Raw genomic sequence first — 19,641 nt, 5'->3', positions numbered from 1 at the left:
CTTACTTACCAAATTCTACATTTGGACAGAAAGCCTATTTGTTTGCAGCCGATGTGGCTCTGTGTTGAGGACTTTGTGATCGGGTCAGCATCGTAGCGCGGCACCTGCTCAGAAATCGACCACCCCAACGATAAAAAGATCCAAACGATATGAAAGCCACTTAGTTGACTTCCTGACTTAAAGATGGCAACGCTTAAGGTTTTTTTGCTCATACCGAGGCGATTAAAGGCGTTCAACAGCAAAAGCATTAATCCTATGGGTTGGTTAATGAATTTTTAGGCAGATGACAAATTTTCAGGACAAAAATAGACTAAAAAGTATAATATTTTTTTTTTGAAACGAGCATTTTTCATCGGCATTAACAGGCTTAGTGGTTTCCTTTGTTAGATATTGTAAGCTAGCACACCTCCGAGCACATTTATTACGAATGACATCTCATATGTGATTTGCACGGGATATCTTCGTAATAAGACAGCACCAATAGCACCAAAGCTTATGAAAGGAATTGCACAAAGCACCAAAATCGATAGCCTCTAAGCTACCCTGGTGTAACCTCGAGGAAGACCGTTCCTCAATGTAAAATCTGTGTGGTAGAACTATACTTCGCTCTACCAATCCATCCAAGTAACACATATGTAGGATTGTCATCCCTTGAGTTAAAAAGCAAACGAAGGGAACAGCCAATAAAGAGCTAAATTGACTAAGCTACTCTAAAAATATGAAGAAAGACAACAAGCCATGAGGACATACTTCTTCGTTTGCGCAGCTTTTTTTGTTTTTTATTAATGTACGAGCATTCAAAAATCAAGCACAGCCACTAAGATCGTGTTGCGTAGATTAGGTGGGGAATTAGCAGCAAGAGGATAGTTGAAGCTGTATGCGGGTTTTAGGGTCAGCTCTTTCCGATCGCATGTCCTTGTGTTAAGGGTGCTAATCAGTTGGTGTGGTCGAGTCTCAGGCACGGCAGGACATGATCCGACAGTCGTAGATCCCTGCCGTAGGTTAAAGCAAAGTATTATTTGACGTTCAACGAGCACACAGGGACACACTCTTTAATGGATCACCCGTGACGAGACGCAGAACCGGCCTGCTACGTTCGGCCGGACCGTCTATGTTGTGATGTGGCCATTAAAGTCACCGCCATCAGCGGTCTCTGCTAGATCCGAACAGCTGGTAGACACCGGGTTGTAGGCATAGGCTTATACGACATGGAGAATTAGTAAGGGGCGCAAAAGAAGCAGCTGCTCCTTGAAAGCGTCTTCGATAGCAGCTATAACAGCATCAACACAGTGGACGCAGATGGCAACCGAGAAAGCTTAGTCGCGCACGCGTGGTAATGAGTGAAAACAGGCTGGATAAGTTAGCAGGATCGAGCAGAGCTTGCACAAGCTGTGAACGGGCGCCCTGGTTCGACACATAAGCTAGCCATCTGCTCTAGACAGATGATCTGTGTTATGTACCGATTCATCGAAGCTGTAGTTGGTGCCATCAGTCGGGAGGCACACCTGCGTGGCGTTCCTCCACTGCCAGCTCGGCTTCCAGGTTCAGTTTTAGGCGGTCGTCGAAGTGGTGTTGAGGTACCCGAACCCCCACCGCTACTTCCGCCGGTCGCGTTCCCACTGCGGTCAGCATTGCCACGACGTCTTTCGGCACTTCGCGACGGCCGTTTTTGTTGGCTTCCCTGTGAGGAACCGCCAATTGCAATTCCAATGCCTGATATTGTTCCTCCTCTACCAGCAGCAGCCCCAAGTCCACTTGTAGGGGACGTACCCACAGGCGGTGTTCCTAACGAAGACACTTCGCGTCGACTTAACTCGATCTTGTGAAGTTTCATACTTTTCAGAGGTGACATGTAGTGAGGTAGCGCGCAATCGTCATAGCTTGATGGGCGCGAACTCTGTGAGGTAGATATGCTGTAGGGCAATAGCAGAGCATTGTGATACATGACTGGCTGTTTTTAAAAGGTTTCAGAATTGCTAAAAAAAAATTTGCGTTTCACAAAGTTCGCTGAAGGTAAATCCTGTTCGGTGGTTTATTTTTTGTCGGAGCTTGTCATGTTATGGACTCTTTAGTAAAAGTATCTATCGATTTAATTCCATGCAACCTCTGAACTTAAGTGACTTCGACCAAGCCCACATCTTTCCCGCCGACTACTAATATATTTGCTAGTAAATACTGAAGAATACGCCGTACTTGACTCATATGCGCTCGAAACCGTTATATTGTTACGATAGACGTACGAAATGTACACAGCCCTGTGATATTTGGTAGGTAATGAAACACGGATGTACGGACTCATCCTTCTCAGATTCAGGTTAATACTAAGTTAATGCTATATTGGATTAAATGCAATGGCAGATCTATATGTTCTGATCGGCATAACAGCTCTACTGATCTACTCTGCCAACTATATGACAAAGAAACAATCAGGAAGTTAGTTTACTTGGGGACTAACTTGGTTCCCGTTGCGGTAACGCTCCGCGAGCTGCGATTTCGTTGGGCTTTGATTTTGACCAGCTGATCCCCTTGACTCCCCCGTTCCTTTTCGCGAGGTCCCGTGGGTCCACCGGTGATCCTGCCAGCTCCATTCTGTCCGTTCTGGGCTGTAGTAGCTCCACTGGCAGTTGTGGCCACAAACGTCGATGCTGCCGATGTTGACGACGGGTTACCATGGGCGTTGTTGTTTTCACAGTCCAACTGTATTCGGTCTACTTGTGATAGTATTTTCTGCAGACCCCTTTCCGATTCGACTGAAACGGACTCGGGTTTTTGCAATCGTCTAGTGCTGAGAGCGGTCAAATGACAATAACAGAGCAGAAGAAATCAAACACTTTAATAATCCAAATAATGAAGAGCGACGATGAAAGTGTATGGAGAAAGACTCCAAGGGTTTGCTTTTTTAAATTGGATATTTTAGACTGAATCCAAATCTCCTCTATGTATTCGTTTGACGCGAATGATCATTTATTATTATTATTATTATTATTATTATCGTACACGCCTAGCCATAAATGCTAGCTAGTCAGCCTTTATGGTCCGAACATAGATATCGTTGACTACTGGTTATTTTCCCGTTTTTGTCGCCAGCAGTTATACAAAATTAGAACTCATAGTTCAATAAGCAGCGTCCATATGCAATTAACACATCTGAATATCTGATGAATCTTTTCATGAGATAAAAAAAAAAAGACTTCACCTTGGAGTTAAACTCGCTGGTCGATGAACGATGCTCTGATGCAGTTGAATGGTAAAGTGATTTTCGTTCTTTTGAGTGAATGCAAGTAGAGAGTTGAGCTCACTATTTTGTGCTTCATTTGTGCCTGCTACTATCTGGCCGCTGTTGGCCATTGCAGGCGTCGACGTCGATGGCGAAACGGCCATAGCACTCGCTGATGGTGGCGGTGGCTGCTGTACGCCGACCGTTCCGTTGTTATTATTGTTGTAGATGGCGCTATTAAGATTATTGTTATTATTGTTGTTGTGAATTACGCTGCTGTTTATGTCGTTGCTAGGATTATTCGTCGGAGCACTGTCTGTGGTGGCGCTATTGTTGTTGAAACGATTGGACCGTTGTTGACTTCGGTAGATATCTCCCTGCAGCCAAAGATATGCTTGTTTCCTATCGTAAGCGTAAATCGGAGCAGAGCGGAAGTGATAACACAATCAAATGTTACTATAGTAGCAGCGAAATAGATTCGATTTAAATACAAACCTAATTGTGTAACGCTGGTACATACATACGCAACAGACTTTTTTTTTTTATATGTCCAACCATATTTTCAGCCGTCCACTTTTTGTCAAGCCTTCTTCTTCGGTTCTAGAAAAAAAACAAGCGTTTAACCTTTCAAAGTGGTTGGCTATGAAAAGCGATGATCGAACGTACTGCGGGCAGTTAAACACCCCCATCTGGGAACAAGTGTCAGTCGCTAATGGTCAGGGAAAAGCTTAGAAAAAAACGTTTGATTAGCCAAGGACTGGGTACTCTGTTGACGGGGCTACTTAGCAAGAAACGTGCCGCCTTAGAGATGAATAGATAATACGACTTAATATATTGCGCCAACATAGTGATCCGCATGGCCATGTTCAATTATACACACAGACGTTTTCAAATAAATTTTTTGCATAGGAAGACGACTGTATATAGAGCTAAAGCAAACAAATAACCTAGATGTTTCAAAGGAACTAATTTACTTAGATGAACACTATGGTTATTTTTAGTTGTTCGATATTATACACCGATCTTGCTCATGTATACGTTACCGCTTTTCCCGCAATGTTTATTCCTGTTTTCAGTGACAACATTAAGAACGCTCGAAAGGTTCTATTCTGTCTATGTGTGGCAAACTTAGAGACGGTCTGGGAAACCCCTCTGTTGAAGGTGCCGATTCAAGATCGTTCTTCTAGATATTTTTATTCCAACGCAGGTTGGCTTAGGTCTAAAGGTCACTAGAGTACTAGTCGAAGCAGTTTTCCAGCAAATTCGGCAGAAACGCCCGCTCCCTCTCATGGTGATTTCTCTTGACCTGTCGAGTTCCTGTACCTAAGTGCATAGATAGCTAATTCATTTACGGAACGAAACAGCGGTTACTTCTAGAGAAAAAATAAATAGAAGCCTAGTTCCATTGACACTCGTATGCATTATTTTCGGAGGAATAGCGATGAAAAACGTCTGACGTACTCCTCAAGCCAGTGCTGCTGATGACCAATGACACTTCCCGGCCGACAAATACGAATCCATCCGATAGCTTCAGCAGCAGTAAATCTGAAATTATTGAGAACGAGAGTCCACTTTTTTTTGACGAGAGACTTTTTTTGAGTCGAAAGAAATTCATTCTTGACCAAAAAATTGTTGCAAGCGTGGCCCAGTTGATTCTTATCGAAACGATGTACCGATTAGTTCATTATGGATATTACCTAGTAGAAGTATGTACATACCTGAAGTGTTTCATAATATAACAAGCGATAAGGGTACCGGTACGTCCGAGACCGGCCTTACAATGGACTGCCAGGGCGCCAGGCGCACTTTCTGCAATATCCAAGAATTCACGCATGATAGCGTCGGACGGCGTACTTCCGTCGACAAAGTATAGGTCCTGCAAGAAAGATTCAACGTATAACATTAATTCAATTCAAAACAAACTTACATATACATTCGAGACCACGCCAATCTCTAACTGGAGTATCACTTTCGTGGTGGTTGTCATTCGTTGAAATCATACCCATGGCAACCTAAACACATTAGGCCAAATGACAGCCCCCATACTTCGTGAGTAAGCCTATCGCCAACAGAGGACATTAACGTAACTAGTAATTAATGAGTCGAAGGTCGGCCTTTTAGGGAACACCAGCGATCTGCGCTTGGCTCGTCATTATTTGCAATGTAGTTACATAGGCCACACGCTTAGATCCACCATAGATTTGATTGCGGTGACTGGTTTTGGTTTATGATGATGGAAAAAACTGCTCTCCAGTAGATCTGCACGACGTCCGCAAATGAACAGAGAGGTATGAAACAAGCGCGCAATGACTGTACGTTTGTAATTTACATTCAGGTCGCTAAAAAAAACCTGACGACCTATAGAAGCACAATACGTGTACTGCAAAACGAAGAAGTCGCCCGAAAGCAGGCTTGAAGCCTTTCATTACTTTTCGTGTATACCCGGTAGCTATTTAAAATCAAGCTAGACGTTCAGTAGACGGTGTGAAGCTTCTGCACGAGGCAACACCGTTTTCATCCGTACACCCGCTATTTGGCTTTCTGAATGTGCCTCTCACTGGCCATTACCCGTGCCCAAATATGAATTTGATTACATTAGTATCAACGGGCTTGCTTTTGGCGTTGCGTTATTGAAAAATGGTGGGAGTTACCATTGTACACATTATCATGACAAAAGAGGATAATCGAACCATCCTAACGCGTACGGAACGATGAACGAGGGCAAAGTCAAGATAAAGCAGTTCGTGCAACCTCAATAATGAATGTAGAAGGAACAGTTGAAGGATGTTGAACGTTGTCATAGCACTCGTTATAAATTATTTGCTCAATGAAAATATCTACAGGTTTTCGGCCCCGATTTTATTCGAATTCAATTTTTGAGGCTTTTTTGTAAGCAAGACATTTTCAATTTTTTGCAAGGTTGTTTCTGCTTTGTTGAAGAATATTACAGTTACTCGGTAGGCAAATGAGGGCTGCCGAGATAGCAAGGAACAGGTAGATCTCCTTTCCTTCCTCCCGAACGATTTCTAGTCGGGAAGAAAATGTCTTTTTTGGTTTCTCTGTGTATGCAGGGCTTTTATGTCGTCTCCGAAACGCCTATGGTTCATAAAAGCCCCACATATGCCTTTTTGTAGTGACCCCCTCCCCCTCCTACGGAACATTCCGTCGGTGCAGTGATTGCTGGCTAGATCTAGAGCGGGTCAGACAGTTCCCAGATGGGGTTCTCGTAGAGTAAAGGGTAAATGCTGTTGCCATCAAGAAAAATAAGGAGAAACCTCTGAACGCAAAAAGTAGCTGCGGACGTATTTTACACGACAAATAAGGAAATTGCCATGCAGAAAAGTGTGAATTAATTAAGCATATTTTTTATATAACGCGTTTTTTTCAAACGACTTCGATCATTGCTAAATGTATTTTAAATCGTTATACGATATCTGGGGACGTCTAGGATTTTTTTTTATTTCGGTTGAACTCTTCTTCGGTCACTTCGATGTTGAAGGACTCGATCAGCGGAACAGGGTACTTTTTCTTATTTGATTTGCCATTTTGTAGAAGAAGGTTTCCATTGTGCACGTGTTCTCGTTGAAGTCGACAGGCCTGAAGGCAATTTGCGAATGCCCGAGTTTCAAGAACCCGCAGCTCAAAATGCAGTGATACGTCTTCAACGTTAGCCTCTCCAAAAAAGTGTTTTTGGTCCAAGCCAGCTAATTGATATAATAAACATTCCATGTTTCATGCTATTACTATCTATTGCTGGCTAATTCAGATAGAGATGGATATAATATATTTACAAGAATCAAATCTAACAGTTGTACACTGCCGTATATCATCTAAAAATATAATAATATGCAAATGAACGAAGTAAAACGCTGTTGTAGTACACAGCTTTTCTGCCTGGTCCAATTTGGTATACGTCCCATAGTGAAAATAATTAGCATAAAAATTATCGGAATAAGATTCGAAAGAAGAAAAAAAAACAAGCTCTAACTGGAAAGGATAATCCATAAACCTTTTAACTGCAGAACGGTTGGACCTTAAATATATGTATAGTTTAACTTAGATTAATAAACAACTCAAGTAACAATCAAATTAGTGCCTCAAAAGTGTAGGAAAAAGACGTATGAGATCAGTCCGTTAGACAGAGGCACACGTTTCACTAGTCCATACGCCATTAAATTTTACTCCTCTTCCTAAAAAATGTCCATCCTCAGCCTGTTCGTTATTGCAGCAGATTATACTTTCTTATCCGCTCAGAACGGGTTCTAAAGCCATAATAGACCCATCCGTACAAGGCTCATACGATTATATAATATGTAAGCCCTACCTGACCAACCCGATAAGTGTTACTCACGTTATACACAGATGAACTATTATAATAAGCAACTTGAAAAACAAGATTAATAATAATGATAATTTTTTTTTTTAATTTAGTTGCTTAGGTTACTTGTAGATGAGCGAAATTAGTCAATGCCAATGAGAAAAACCATATGCTATGTTACAGCATAGGGTTAGTTTTTGTCTGAATCTTATGGCACAAAATGCAGGGTTTGTCGTTCCTCCTGAATTTACAGCGTTTCACAGTAACATTAGCGATACTGGACCTCGTCTCTAGCAGTAATGTGTGACCTATGTGCATGATAATTATTTGGAATCACGGATTGCATATCTGTCTGCAATGAGGTCTCAGCTCTGTCAAAAAAGGCTCTTTAGTTTTATATCGTTTTCTAGAAATGGAAAACATGACTTTGCATCTTGTTGTCGATTTTGACACTTACAGGTTTAGCCGTTAGTCAGAGATGTCAAATAACGGGATTGTTCTTCATGCGTATTGAATAGATGCCTGCGGCCAACTTGATGAATTGTAATTGTGACGTTGTTGAAAATAATTTTCTTCAAAACATAACTATTCTTCGGCTAAAGGCCCTATTGCTAGTATGTTTATGTCAAAATGGATACCTTATTTACCTTATGAGTAAATCCGTTTTCCGTAAATTTGGAAGCGTCATAGATTTTCTTGTTGAGTCTAATCACTGTCGTCACATTGTGTTTCTTGAAGTAGTTGAAGTAAGTTTCCGGTCCATGCAATGGATGGCCGTTTTCAACCTGAATCAAAATGAAGACATTGCAGCGAATCGTGTTATCAAGAGACTAGACAAGAAGCTTTATTATAACAATGGTTCGAGAATACTTCTTCCATCGAGAAATACGTAGGTAAAAAATTGCCAAGCAATGCTGAAAAAAGCTTAGTAATAATCGCCCATTAATATACGTGGCTTTACATAGGCCACAATATAAATCGATTAATTATGAGTATCAATTCGAAGAGCAAACAATGGCTTACTTGTTTATTTGCACTATAGAAATATAACTTGAATCTTCATTTTCAGTCGCCTAAAAGTGATTTAGTTATATGCCTATTCGAGAGGTACTATTGTCTATAACCGTTCGTGTTAGCAGCTGATCCGTCAGGGATTTGGCAGTTATACCTTAGATTTGGCATGAGGTCCGCAGAACGCAAGGAATTTTCCTGGTACAATCCAGTTAAAATCACCGTTCTCAACTCGCTCGAAGTGTTCGTATTCTTCAAGGTCGAATCCACCTAAACTGAAGTCGATGAAGCCGACTTGAGCCGCCTTTTCCAAAGCTTTGAGACAATGAAGAACCGTGAGCTGATACGTCGTCGGCCCTACCGAGGCATCGCGAAACGCGAGAAATGGCTGGGGGCTCGACTGTTGCAGAGGACGGAATGCTTGCTCGGCGCTGCGGTCCAGGTACAGAATCTGAAAAAGTGGCGGGAAAATTAGAAGGGTAAGAACATTTGTTAATGTTAAAAATCCAACATGGACAGCAATACTGTGCAAAGGAGTTAAGCATTTTGCCCTATCTTGAATGATAGGATTACCTGACGAGTAATTGGGCAGCTATTTGATAAAGAATCTATCTCAGACCGGTTGTTGCTGGAAGCGAAACACTTTTTCAAGCGTTCGATATTGCTCGTCGCACGAACCGCGTGACTTGTGGTCCGCCAAATTTGTTCAAGTTGCTTATGGGGTTTGCATCTATTGCAATAGCAAATAACACCTTCTAAGTTGACACTGTTTTTAAATGTATCCGAGGCTAGATTCAAAGGGTACATTATTTTCGAATCTAAAATAGACGTCCATTGTCCCGGTCAACTGCGCTTCACTACAATACTGTCGTTGATCCGTCAATGGATGCCTGGATCTGTTTTTGCTCACCTTAAAGTTCTTTTGGAGCGCATATCTCATTACCATCAAAGCCCACCAGCTGAGAAATGGAAAAAATCCAGTAAACTGAAAGATTTATTTTGAATGTAAAGTGCCTATATGTTATAATCTATGGAATTTTACTCTACCCAACACATAACACAGGAGGAGTTGTTATAGCTGACGTTTTTCTATGACATGGTAGGAATGAGATTCGTTACGCTGTCGCGGCCGATGGCGATAGTGGATATCTGGGAGAACTCCCCCTGTATGGCACGGCCTGAGAGGTAAAAGGCGAAAGGAGAAGCGGTTTAATACTAAAAAGGCAGTGGAAAACATCGGAACTCCCCGATGGCGAACCGGACACATGGGCAATAGCGTCGACTGACCAATCACTCTATCGCGCCATTATAAGCGTGTCGTTTGATATTTGCCTCTAGGTACGTATATCTCTGTTCGTGGCTGCTTAGAATAGTGTGAGCAGGCGGCGGCTCTACAAGTCTAACAGAAAGAAGGGGTTCATAGAAGGACAGCAGAAACAGAGGTAGTTCTTGTTCACATAATATGAACAGAAAGCTCTGAGGGCTTTTCTCATCATTAGCTTTTCGGCTTTTGCTGGTCTATCTGCAGTACCTACTAGGCCGAAGGTCACGGGGCAGTAATAGGAAACCCGACGATCTCTAGTGGAGCTGTAATTTAAAAAAAAACAGAAATTTCTTCGTTGTTCTCGCTCACTGGTTCATATATGGTTCATATGAATGTGTGTGTGTTTGAATACTGTGTGACACTGCACCTTAAGGAATCAGGCGTCGGTAAGCAGATGTCAATATGGTTGCAGCTGCAGTCTCCGTGAAAGGCGAAGGTGACGGTGGAATAAAGGTTGATTAGTACAACGACAAGTATTCAGTGGCAGTATTTATTTCTTTAATTAATTATTAATTTATTTAAGAAATGACTCGTGTTTTCGTGACTTCTCAGAGTTAACGTAGTTAAGATTGACCTGTGGCACGTTTGAAGCGCATGTAACAGAAAAACGATCACATAGCACACTTGTCGAAAGAGATCCGGTACGTAAGCTTTGTGGCCTTATGAATCTAGGTAAAACTTTCGGCCGTTGCTTCTATTGGGGTTTAAACCAAAGAAAACCTGGTAATTATTGAACAACTCTTATCCTAGCTAATTATCTAATGTAAGAAAAAATCAAAAGGCCTCTTAGGTGAGTGCATTTACATCTAGCAGATGCATAACAAAAATAGCGGGCTGGCCAGATTTTCCGATATATCAACGTCTGTCACTCTCCAATTTTCCCAAATAGCACCAATAATCAGAATAAGTAAATGAAAAAACACGTTACATCAAACCCACGCTTCACTGTCACACTGTGCCATTGTATTTATTTACATTTACATTACACTGTGCCATTATACGATAGCGACAATGAACGCTAACTAGGAGCCTTAAACGCTTTATATGAACTGGTATACAAGCGCCGGAACAGGCATCACGTGTCGTCGAGAAGAGTATCAGCGCAAAATTAGCTGACTAGGGACTCAGATAAGGTGGCTGCGAAGATAATTAAGCCTGCTTCTGCAGGTTGTCGCCTCCAGCAGTGACGATGCCGGTAACAGCGAGGGTGTCGGTCAGTCGTTGTGTATAAGGCCAAACGCGGTCCGCGAGAAATCTAATAAACGATAAGCGAGTTTGGCTGAAATGATTTTGCGCCATTTGCCGATCTGTTCGTAAGCGTGGGCGCATCGGTTCCTTAACATACGTTTAAATCTAAAGTGAGCGACGCCCAAAAATCTGTGACTATTTCTTTCATTGCTAACCAACTTTGTTAAGAGTTGAGATAAGTTGAACGGATCTTACCAACATGGGCCGAAAGTGCCAATATAAATGCTTTACTAGGTAGCTGTTAGAATATGTATATGCAGGTGGCCATAATTCGATCTGTGTGTGTATTGGTCAACATGTCGGCCAACTGGAGTATCCTGCAGGCAAAAACGTGCAGTTGACATTTGCGCACTGAACTTCATAATAATATTATAAACTGTGATTATTAAATGATCGGATCTACAGCCAAATGTATTGAAGATCACGGTCACACATGATTCTAGCTATTTCAGGTATATCATCGATAGACCATAGTCTGGATGCGTGCAAGCAGATGTAGCTTTTAGACAGGTGAGAACCGCTACTACTGAATCTTTTCATAATTACGAGCATCGAGAATGACGATAGAGAAGGCAAATCATTCTTCGTTACAAAATGAATTTTGAAAACTTAATTGTTCCTCAGAGATTCGTCCTTTTTTTCCCGAATAAAAATGTATCGCGTAAAAGTACTAACCATGAAGTTATCGAATAGCGCTAACTGAATAGTAGTTATGAAGCCATTTTTGCTATATAGGAACTAGCACGCACAAGATGCCTCACTGGCTATCTCAGAGCTGCGGGCGAAACGATTATTCCGAATTTTGTTCTGATCTTTCTTGCCAAACCGCCGAATACACTGCATTATTTTACAGCAGTTTTTCAAGTTATATGGGTTTTATATATGTAAGTTCTATAACCTAAATTGTAGATTTACCGCAACGTGTCATAAAAGAAGGGTCGGAATTGTTGCTGCGATGGCTAAAAGGTGAAGGTGATCAGAGCAACGTTAACTGTTCACTAGCACCGATTTTTTTTTACTGCAGACATTTTTAAAACACTAAAGAAATAATCTATAACATTTGATTGGTCGCGTCGCGTCGCGTTCGCAATCGTTAGAAAAGGATCAATAAAACTTGAAGTAATTCAGACAGTTGTTTAAAGCTATATATATTATTTAAGGGTGTATCTTTAAGTAAAAGTAAGTGTTTAAGGGCATTTTGTCTTTTTTTAATAGCTTTCCTATTCTGCTTTATCCGTTTTCAGATCGAGAGAAAATAATCAAGAGGTTTCCCGCTTTCCAAGATGATGACTACATACATGGATATACTCTGGGGAAGACACAGTACAGCCTGCGCCCTTTTACCTTCCGAAGCAGATATCCTGGTATTCTACTGAACCTAGACCCCTCGAGAGCTTTTTTGTTCGTACGCCCGACACGACGATCTTTCTCTCTGTTGCTTTCTCTTTTCCTGCTTCGAAACTGTAGAAAAGGCGAACAGAAAAAGACGTGCTGCTTTTTACAGTCGACACGGTTGCGGCAAACCTTGATGAACACGCCTTCCAGCACCCCTCAGATCTTGCAAGCGCCTGATTGAAGAGCATTCATTCATAGGGAGCCTGTCACTGGATTGCTGCTAACGATTGTTGGCAATGGCTGCTGCAACGCCGAACATGTAAAAAATTGATTGGATAGAGCGATCAACTGACCGACGCCAAACGAGAGGAAGTGTTTCAAAGAGGAATCATTCGCGCAGCATGGACGTGTGTGTGTCTGTTTGCTCAAACGAATCCCTACACACATCTCCTGTTATGCCGTTGATCCCCTAAGAACGAAAATCTGTACTGGTCGGATGACTGGGTCGGTGTGTCTCCTAGCTGATTTCGTACGTCTAGACTTTGCAGCTTCTTGTGAAGCAATGGAATCTCCAGGAATTCAGTATCCTGGGAGCGGCCCAAGTCGGAGGGCGATGGGCTAGGAGAACTGTTCTATGCTAGACGGGGGAGCTCTCTCATCACACTTGAATTTAACCATATCGTTGTTTTATTCGTAGTCCTTAGGTGGTATGCGACAGCGGGTTCGTACGACGCGTATACATCTGCTGTGTGCAAGCGTGTGTAACTCGTCCAGTCGTTTGTTTCTTGGGCCTAGCTTCGACCAACAGCGGCCGGCGAGACATGTTATCGGCTGGCTAAACTTCGTCAGCTTAAAATATTAGACATTCTGTTATTCCTTCCATCTGCCATCCCCTTCAAATACTTGAAGTCCCTCAAGACCTTACTCCTGTCATCGCCAGGTGAACCAACAACCTGAACGAGTTACACGTCAGTGTCCATTGCATTGAGAGAATTGACCTTCTATCGCTGCTATTGTTTCAGTATTTGTCAAATCAAAGCTCTGATAGCCAAACCCTGATGTTATTAGGAATCCGTTGAAGTAAACTAACATCTATGTTAGCTAAAAATTGATAAGTAAACGTAGGCTCTGGCGCGATTTTCAGCTGAAATACAAAAGTAGATTGCCACTTTTTAGTGTACGCAATTAAAAAGGCTACTTCTTTTGAAAATCTTTATTTTCACTTATACATACCTAACATGATCTACATAGCTTAGCTTTTTAGTATGAAAATGTGTAACCATTTCGGTATTTGAGGTCCACGTATCTAAGGCGAGTAGTACAAATTGAATACTGCTTGTACTCAACGTCGTAGGTCTATCATTTTTAATAAAAAAGCTAATACTGCAGGCCTAACACTATGTTCCATTAGTAACTCAATGGATTATGTATTTGCCTGCTAATCTTAGAAACACGGTGTGCTCTAGGTTTAAATCCGGGCATAGACACGCATCGTTTCGTGCTGGAAGCCAATCGCCTATATGCTATAATGTTCAACGGCAGTACAGAATGTAAGACTAATAAACATAAAGGTCTGATAGTGACCAGAATCTTATTTTTTTGGGGGGTATGTAAATTGATATTAGGGGACTCCACCAGAATAATCACCCCGAAATATAGCAAACGCAGTGTTTCTCCTAGGCTAACATAAGGATATATTCAACACGATCTCACACAGCAGTAGGCACAAACCGTTATTTTTATTTACGCATACTACAGCCATGCGTATAGTTCCGGTACAGAATTGATCGTTCGAATGTAAAACAGCCCACACAATCCTTTCGTTCCATTTACGATCGTCATCTAGTCCAGACTTGAATAACATCTATTCTTTCTAGTCCCATCGGCAAGGACCGCAAAGTCAAACGATCATTCTATTCGAGGTGTCATTCTGATGCTACTCATTTTTTAAAATTTTTATTGTCTTTTTTTATATTTAAACCAAACAGATTGCCTCGTACACCCCAACCCTACAACGCCTTTGTATAGTTGACAAGCCTTACTTATATTTACAACACTGAGACCTTTGTGTGTACGCGGGACTACAAATCTTTACGACGAACGAGATCATGCATATCAGATACGTAAACGTCCAGTGTTTATGCGGCTCGTCAATACTGAGGCATAGTTAGGTTCGTAGCTTGCGGGAAATGTTGATGTCTGCGTTAATTAAATCCCTAGAAGCTCGCATCCGTACGTTTTTACTCAAATATACCGCGTCTCAATTCAGAAATGCTTAGAGCTTCTATTAGAATGGGGATAGATTACAGAGCGCGGAACGGAGCCGCGTACTCCGACATAGTATAGCGAAAGCGGGCCGCTGTAATCTCTAGAAAAGGCCCGATCCTAACTAGTTGATTTGTACAATGGCTGGTTTCATTTAGACATCTTGTTCAGCCAGCTAAGTAATTTTGGCAAAACGATTTTTATACTCTAAATATCTCGGACCGTTGACGGCAAACTTATTTTTGCAACACCAAGATCAAAAGGGTGCTCTGCTGTACTTTCATTGACACCTGCCGTCAAATACTCAACTGTCCGTACAACGCATTCTGCTATTGTTAGAGGGATTTTTCAAAAAACAAACCTGGTAGGCTCCAATGAGAAAAGCAGCATTCGCGCGTCGACGTTCCTCGTTCGAACAAAAGTGCACTACAGTCTTGCCGTTCGCCTCGCAGCTCTGGAATAAAAAGTAATTGAATATGTACAGAGATCAACGCTAACGAAAAACGTACAAGTGTAGTATGGCTATTATAAGTATGATCACGATGAATGAAACAAATCGGATTTATATATATATATATTCTATGACATGCATCGTACACGAAGTCGCAGGCAAGCCTACAAAAAATCGATTTTCAAAGAGACCGATTCGCTTGTAGTTTAGACGTAGGAAAACTCTTGTTACGGATATTTTAAGAGAGGACAAAAAGGGAAAAAGATCTATTTTGGAGGACCACGAATTCAACTTATTCTCATACCAGTTACAGATTATGGCGCGGTATCGAATCGTGCCAGTCTATGGACGCTTTCTACGACACTGCACTACATTATATTGTACGGAAGCGTAACTGATTAAGCTTATGCTGTTTAGATATGCATATTTTTGCCGAATTATTATTCATCAATGTACAAAGTGCGTGTGACAATCCATGGCAGACAATTTTCTCAGGGTTAATGATTTTGTTTCACTTGCATGGTTGATTGTATAGGTTGCATATTACCCGATGCTCGGTCTGTATTTACTAATTCGTCTGCTAATCACTGTATATGTGTTTAAATCTTGCAAGTACTGTCAATAAAAGAAAAACCGTCACTAGTTAGGCGCAACGTCAACATGATCGCATGGCGTATAACCATAAAAGGAGCTTCTAAGCTTCAAAAAACCTTTCTTTACTTTAATCACACGCATCAAGGGGTTAGGTAGGTTGCACTATCCATGATAATAACCCAGCTATACCTAGTATCTCCTTTTGAATTTCTGACATTCCGACTGCGATTTGGAGACATGTGAGACCATGATAAGTTTATGCATTATTTGCATTTTTCTTTTCGTTCGCATTCATTTGCAAAAGTTTCGTAACTACATTGCATATATGACGAATAATATTAGGGCTTACGGTGTACTATTTTTTTTTATATTTCTTTTTTACGGGAATTTATAAGCAGTTTCGCGTTTTACGGGTAAAACTGTGGTTCGTCACAAGGCAAGATTCAGCGTGCCATTCAGTAAACCTATTTTGATATATATATTGGATAGATTCTGTCTGTTGGAATATTTCTTGTTAATCTATCAATGATTGGCTAAAGACTTTGACGTCTTTAAAATTTGATTTTAAGCCAACGTCTGCCGACTGTTTCTTGTTTGGTAGTCCTTTCAATTGCATGTATGCAACCTGCCTTTATGGTCTAAGTCGGTCAATAAACCTTTTAAAATACAAACAGCTTTTGGCATGTATCGTTTACCTCGAGTATCTTTACCTAAACAGTAGTAATTTAGTAATGCAACATGAACACGCCGCTTCTAGAGACGCAAGATGTAATACCACTATTCAGTTTCATACGCTTTTTATACCGGAAAATGTTTAACTATTATAGTACAGTATATTATGAATTTCTACGCTAATCACAACGGAGTTTATTTTAGATTATATGACTATGAACGGCCGAATAAACAGAAGGCCGATTCATGATAGAATAGGCACCAGTGAATCTGTTATCCTCACTGTAATCTAGAGGTTCATTCACAGCTGTGCCTATTGTAGGGCACTACTGATACGTTAACAGCGTTCAATGGCTAATCAAGATTTTATCCACAATTTTGATTTAGATTAATTTCAGGCAACCTTTGCTAGAAACAACGCAGCGAATCGATTTAAAAAGTTCTCTTCTTAGAAAAAAAATGTTTGTTAATACAGCGCATCCTATAGGTTGGCTTAATGAAAACGTATTCATAGAATTATAGAATTCTTGTGTATCTAAAGGAGGCCAGCAGGTTTAAGAGAGTAATTTATTCAATTTTCGTAGATGGTCTAACGTTTGCAGGAGTGCTTGTTTTTCGTTCAGTACTGACTGCAAAAGTTATGGCGCTACAAAGAATCTAGGGGCAAATATCCTACAACTAAGCTTGAGGGTTCAGCTCCTGCAATGCATTTTATGAAATCTGGATACCAATGTGTGTTCGTAGGAGTTTAAGGGCATTTGATAAAAGAAGGAAAAAGAAAACAAGTATGTAAAACTCGGGCTTGTGATTTGGACAAATAAAAAGATTATAGGCATTTTCTACTGTAATTTGCGATCATCTGTTTGAGCTATGTATACAAGCTTGGTATTTAACACACCTTGAGCTTTTTATGAAGTTTACAACAGTACCGGTATAGCATAGCAAGATTGAGCGGTCCAAAGTCGGCGTAGAAGTTCTCATAAACAAGTTCCTCGTCGACACTGAAGAAGTGGACCGATGCCGTGGAGCGAACCCGGGCCGGGCTGTTGAGCACCGCCAGGTACAGCCCATCTAAAAATGAATCGAATGCACAGCGTTATTAACTTTCGATATCAGTCGTCGGACCCTCGTTGATTCTATCTATACTGTAGCTAAATATAATTTAACTTCTGCTTTTCTTCAGAAAGACATTACATAAATTAACATTAAATAAGCTATGCTATTTATCGGAGCTCGGTTCTTACAGTTTCTATAGGAGACGTCTTTCGAAACCTTTAAAATAACGCATATATTCCTACTGAGGTTATGACTGAAAGTTCCGACCGGCAAACTACTACTAAAGTATAGGGAAAGCTTATCAACCCCTACGTATAATCCCAGATCCCTAGTGTTGTTACTACTATCATCAGATAATCGTTAGGACACAGGTTGACGTTCACCGTTATCGCCTTAATCTTCGTTCACACTGGCCACCAGAAATGGTCAATGGTATAAAGCTGTTACGGACTGGGACCCAGTAAAAGTGTTATCTGAGTGAGTATGTTTCATGACAACACCTGCATTGACACTTAATAGAAATAGATAAGATTTTTGTGTGCTTTCGATCGACAAAAAAAAAACCAACCGCGTCACATGACTCTACTACATAGTAAAACTCAAGCGTCAGTAGAAACGGTCGTAAATACAAACACATTAACACAAGTGAGTTACTTACAACTGATGTCTTTGCTATTTGCCCTGTACTTCAGTTAACGTTCGACTTGTAATGCGAGAAATTTACGTAGTTGTTTTGTAAATTTTGATGTATGTAGAGCCTTCGAAGTATCGGGTATCTATTTATTTAGGTCTAAAAAGGTTGTCCAGAACGCTTAGAGATATCACCATCGACGAGATCTTTCGGATCTTTGTCCAAATAGTGTCATAGTGACCTACATAAACTTCATTGCTTCGTACATTTGTTTCCTACGCTCATATGTGATGATTATATATTTCTATAAACACTGATATTTACATGTAAGATCAAGCACAATATGTGAAGCGTGTTCATGTATTGACGAAATCTTCTCTTCATTTAATTGTCATGGTGACATGATCTCCCGCAACAGCATGACGCCTGTCATCTATGTCGATTTCAGTACCATATTGGCCAATTAAATTCGCGGATCTACGAAGGAAGCTTCAAGTTCTGCTTGAGTTACATCGATCTTTTACAAACAGGCGGCACCTCTTTTTCGTACCGTCATTGAAGTAGCACAGCTGTTATTCGTACAGCTACTGCTCTTAACCAACCAACGCCTCCGCTGGTCCAAAAAGGTCAAAGGAGACAACAACATTTTCTAAAGGAAGACGAAAAATATGTCATTTCTCCAGTCATGTATGTCTGCTATATTGTCATTCGTTAGGTGCCACACCCGACATAACCTTGGCGTCAGGCTTAATATTAAATTCTTCTTACCAGCAGTAGCTGTAAGAGATGAAAAATAAAGCAGAGATAAGACTGAGCTGCGCCACGCCACGCCCGCGCCAGACTACTGGTAGCAACTGGTTTTCGTCGCGGATGATGATTAGGGAACAGAAGTTCGGTGGGGAATATGGCGATATGTCTAAGCGTACACATGTCTATATTGACTTTAGGTTTTTGCGTCTTGGTCTCCTTCATGGGCATTGACGAGCCGGCTGCCTCTACGGAGTAGCAGCTCAGCATTGTGTTCAACGCGAGTAGTCTTTTACTTGATTTTCTTGCCGATCGCTGATCCCATGGATCCTATCAAAGTGCACGTATTGCATACTTTTGAGGATCGACTTCTTGAGGTAAAGGAGGGACTACGCAAAACCCGACCGTTTGGACGAACAGTCCGAACCTCCTGCTTACGAAGGTGTTCATGAGGGCAATGTCTGCCAGATGCCTGGATGGCAGACGTGCAAGTACCGTAGAGTCATTGAACTAGGGAGGTGGATATAGGACGAGAGAATTGGCCGGCTATAAGGCTCTTTCTGGCTTAGTACATTTCCCTGAGCCTTGCGGAAAACCGCTGAATAGAGCAAGACGCACTTTATGATCACTGACGATTCTGCCGAGAACAGTAGGCCTGCGATATCTGGCGCGTCTAGGTTGGCTGCGCGATCCTCCAGCCAGAAGCCGGATCAGGAAAAAGCCACGGCTTACAACAACGGTTGCACTCGTTCTCTGCAGCCCTCTTCTAGCA

The 19,641-nt window shown here is 41.3% G+C and overlaps 1 protein-coding gene across 9 annotated transcripts in view; it reads right to left on the bottom strand.

Moving 5' to 3' along the window:
• LOC111253570 (dual specificity protein phosphatase CDC14C-like) overlaps positions 1-19,641 on the bottom strand; it is a 57,171-nt gene that overhangs the window by 3,059 nt on the left and 34,471 nt on the right. For 4 of the 9 annotated variants that reach the window (XM_022813172.2, XM_086993030.1, XM_086993031.1 and 1 more), the window contains 9 exons: positions 17,334-17,506; positions 15,080-15,172; positions 8,704-8,997; positions 8,183-8,320; positions 4,936-5,093; positions 4,679-4,762; positions 3,197-3,619; positions 2,444-2,785; positions 740-1,913 (listed from right to left, as the gene is read on the bottom strand). In XM_022813172.2, coding sequence (XP_022668907.1) covers positions 1,361-1,913; positions 2,444-2,785; positions 3,197-3,619; positions 4,679-4,762; positions 4,936-5,093; positions 8,183-8,320; positions 8,704-8,997; positions 15,080-15,172; positions 17,334-17,506 — 2,258 coding nt within the window. In that variant the 3' untranslated portion in view covers positions 740-1,360. Of the gene's footprint in view, positions 1-9; positions 105-739; positions 1,914-2,443; positions 2,786-3,196; positions 3,620-4,678; positions 4,763-4,935; positions 5,094-8,182; positions 8,321-8,703; positions 8,998-9,119; positions 9,398-9,456; positions 9,595-15,079; positions 15,173-17,333; positions 17,507-19,641 lie in introns of those variants that run through there. The other 5 variants (XM_022813174.2, XM_022813179.2, XM_022813173.2 and 2 more) reach the window with 5 other exon arrangements.

This window comes from Varroa destructor, unplaced genomic scaffold (genome assembly GCF_002443255.2).
Source record: "Varroa destructor unplaced genomic scaffold, Vdes_3.0 BEIS01000006.1, whole genome shotgun sequence".
Lineage (NCBI taxonomy): Eukaryota > Metazoa > Arthropoda > Arachnida > Mesostigmata > Varroidae > Varroa > Varroa destructor.
This window is presented reverse-complemented; position numbering and strand designations above follow the sequence as displayed.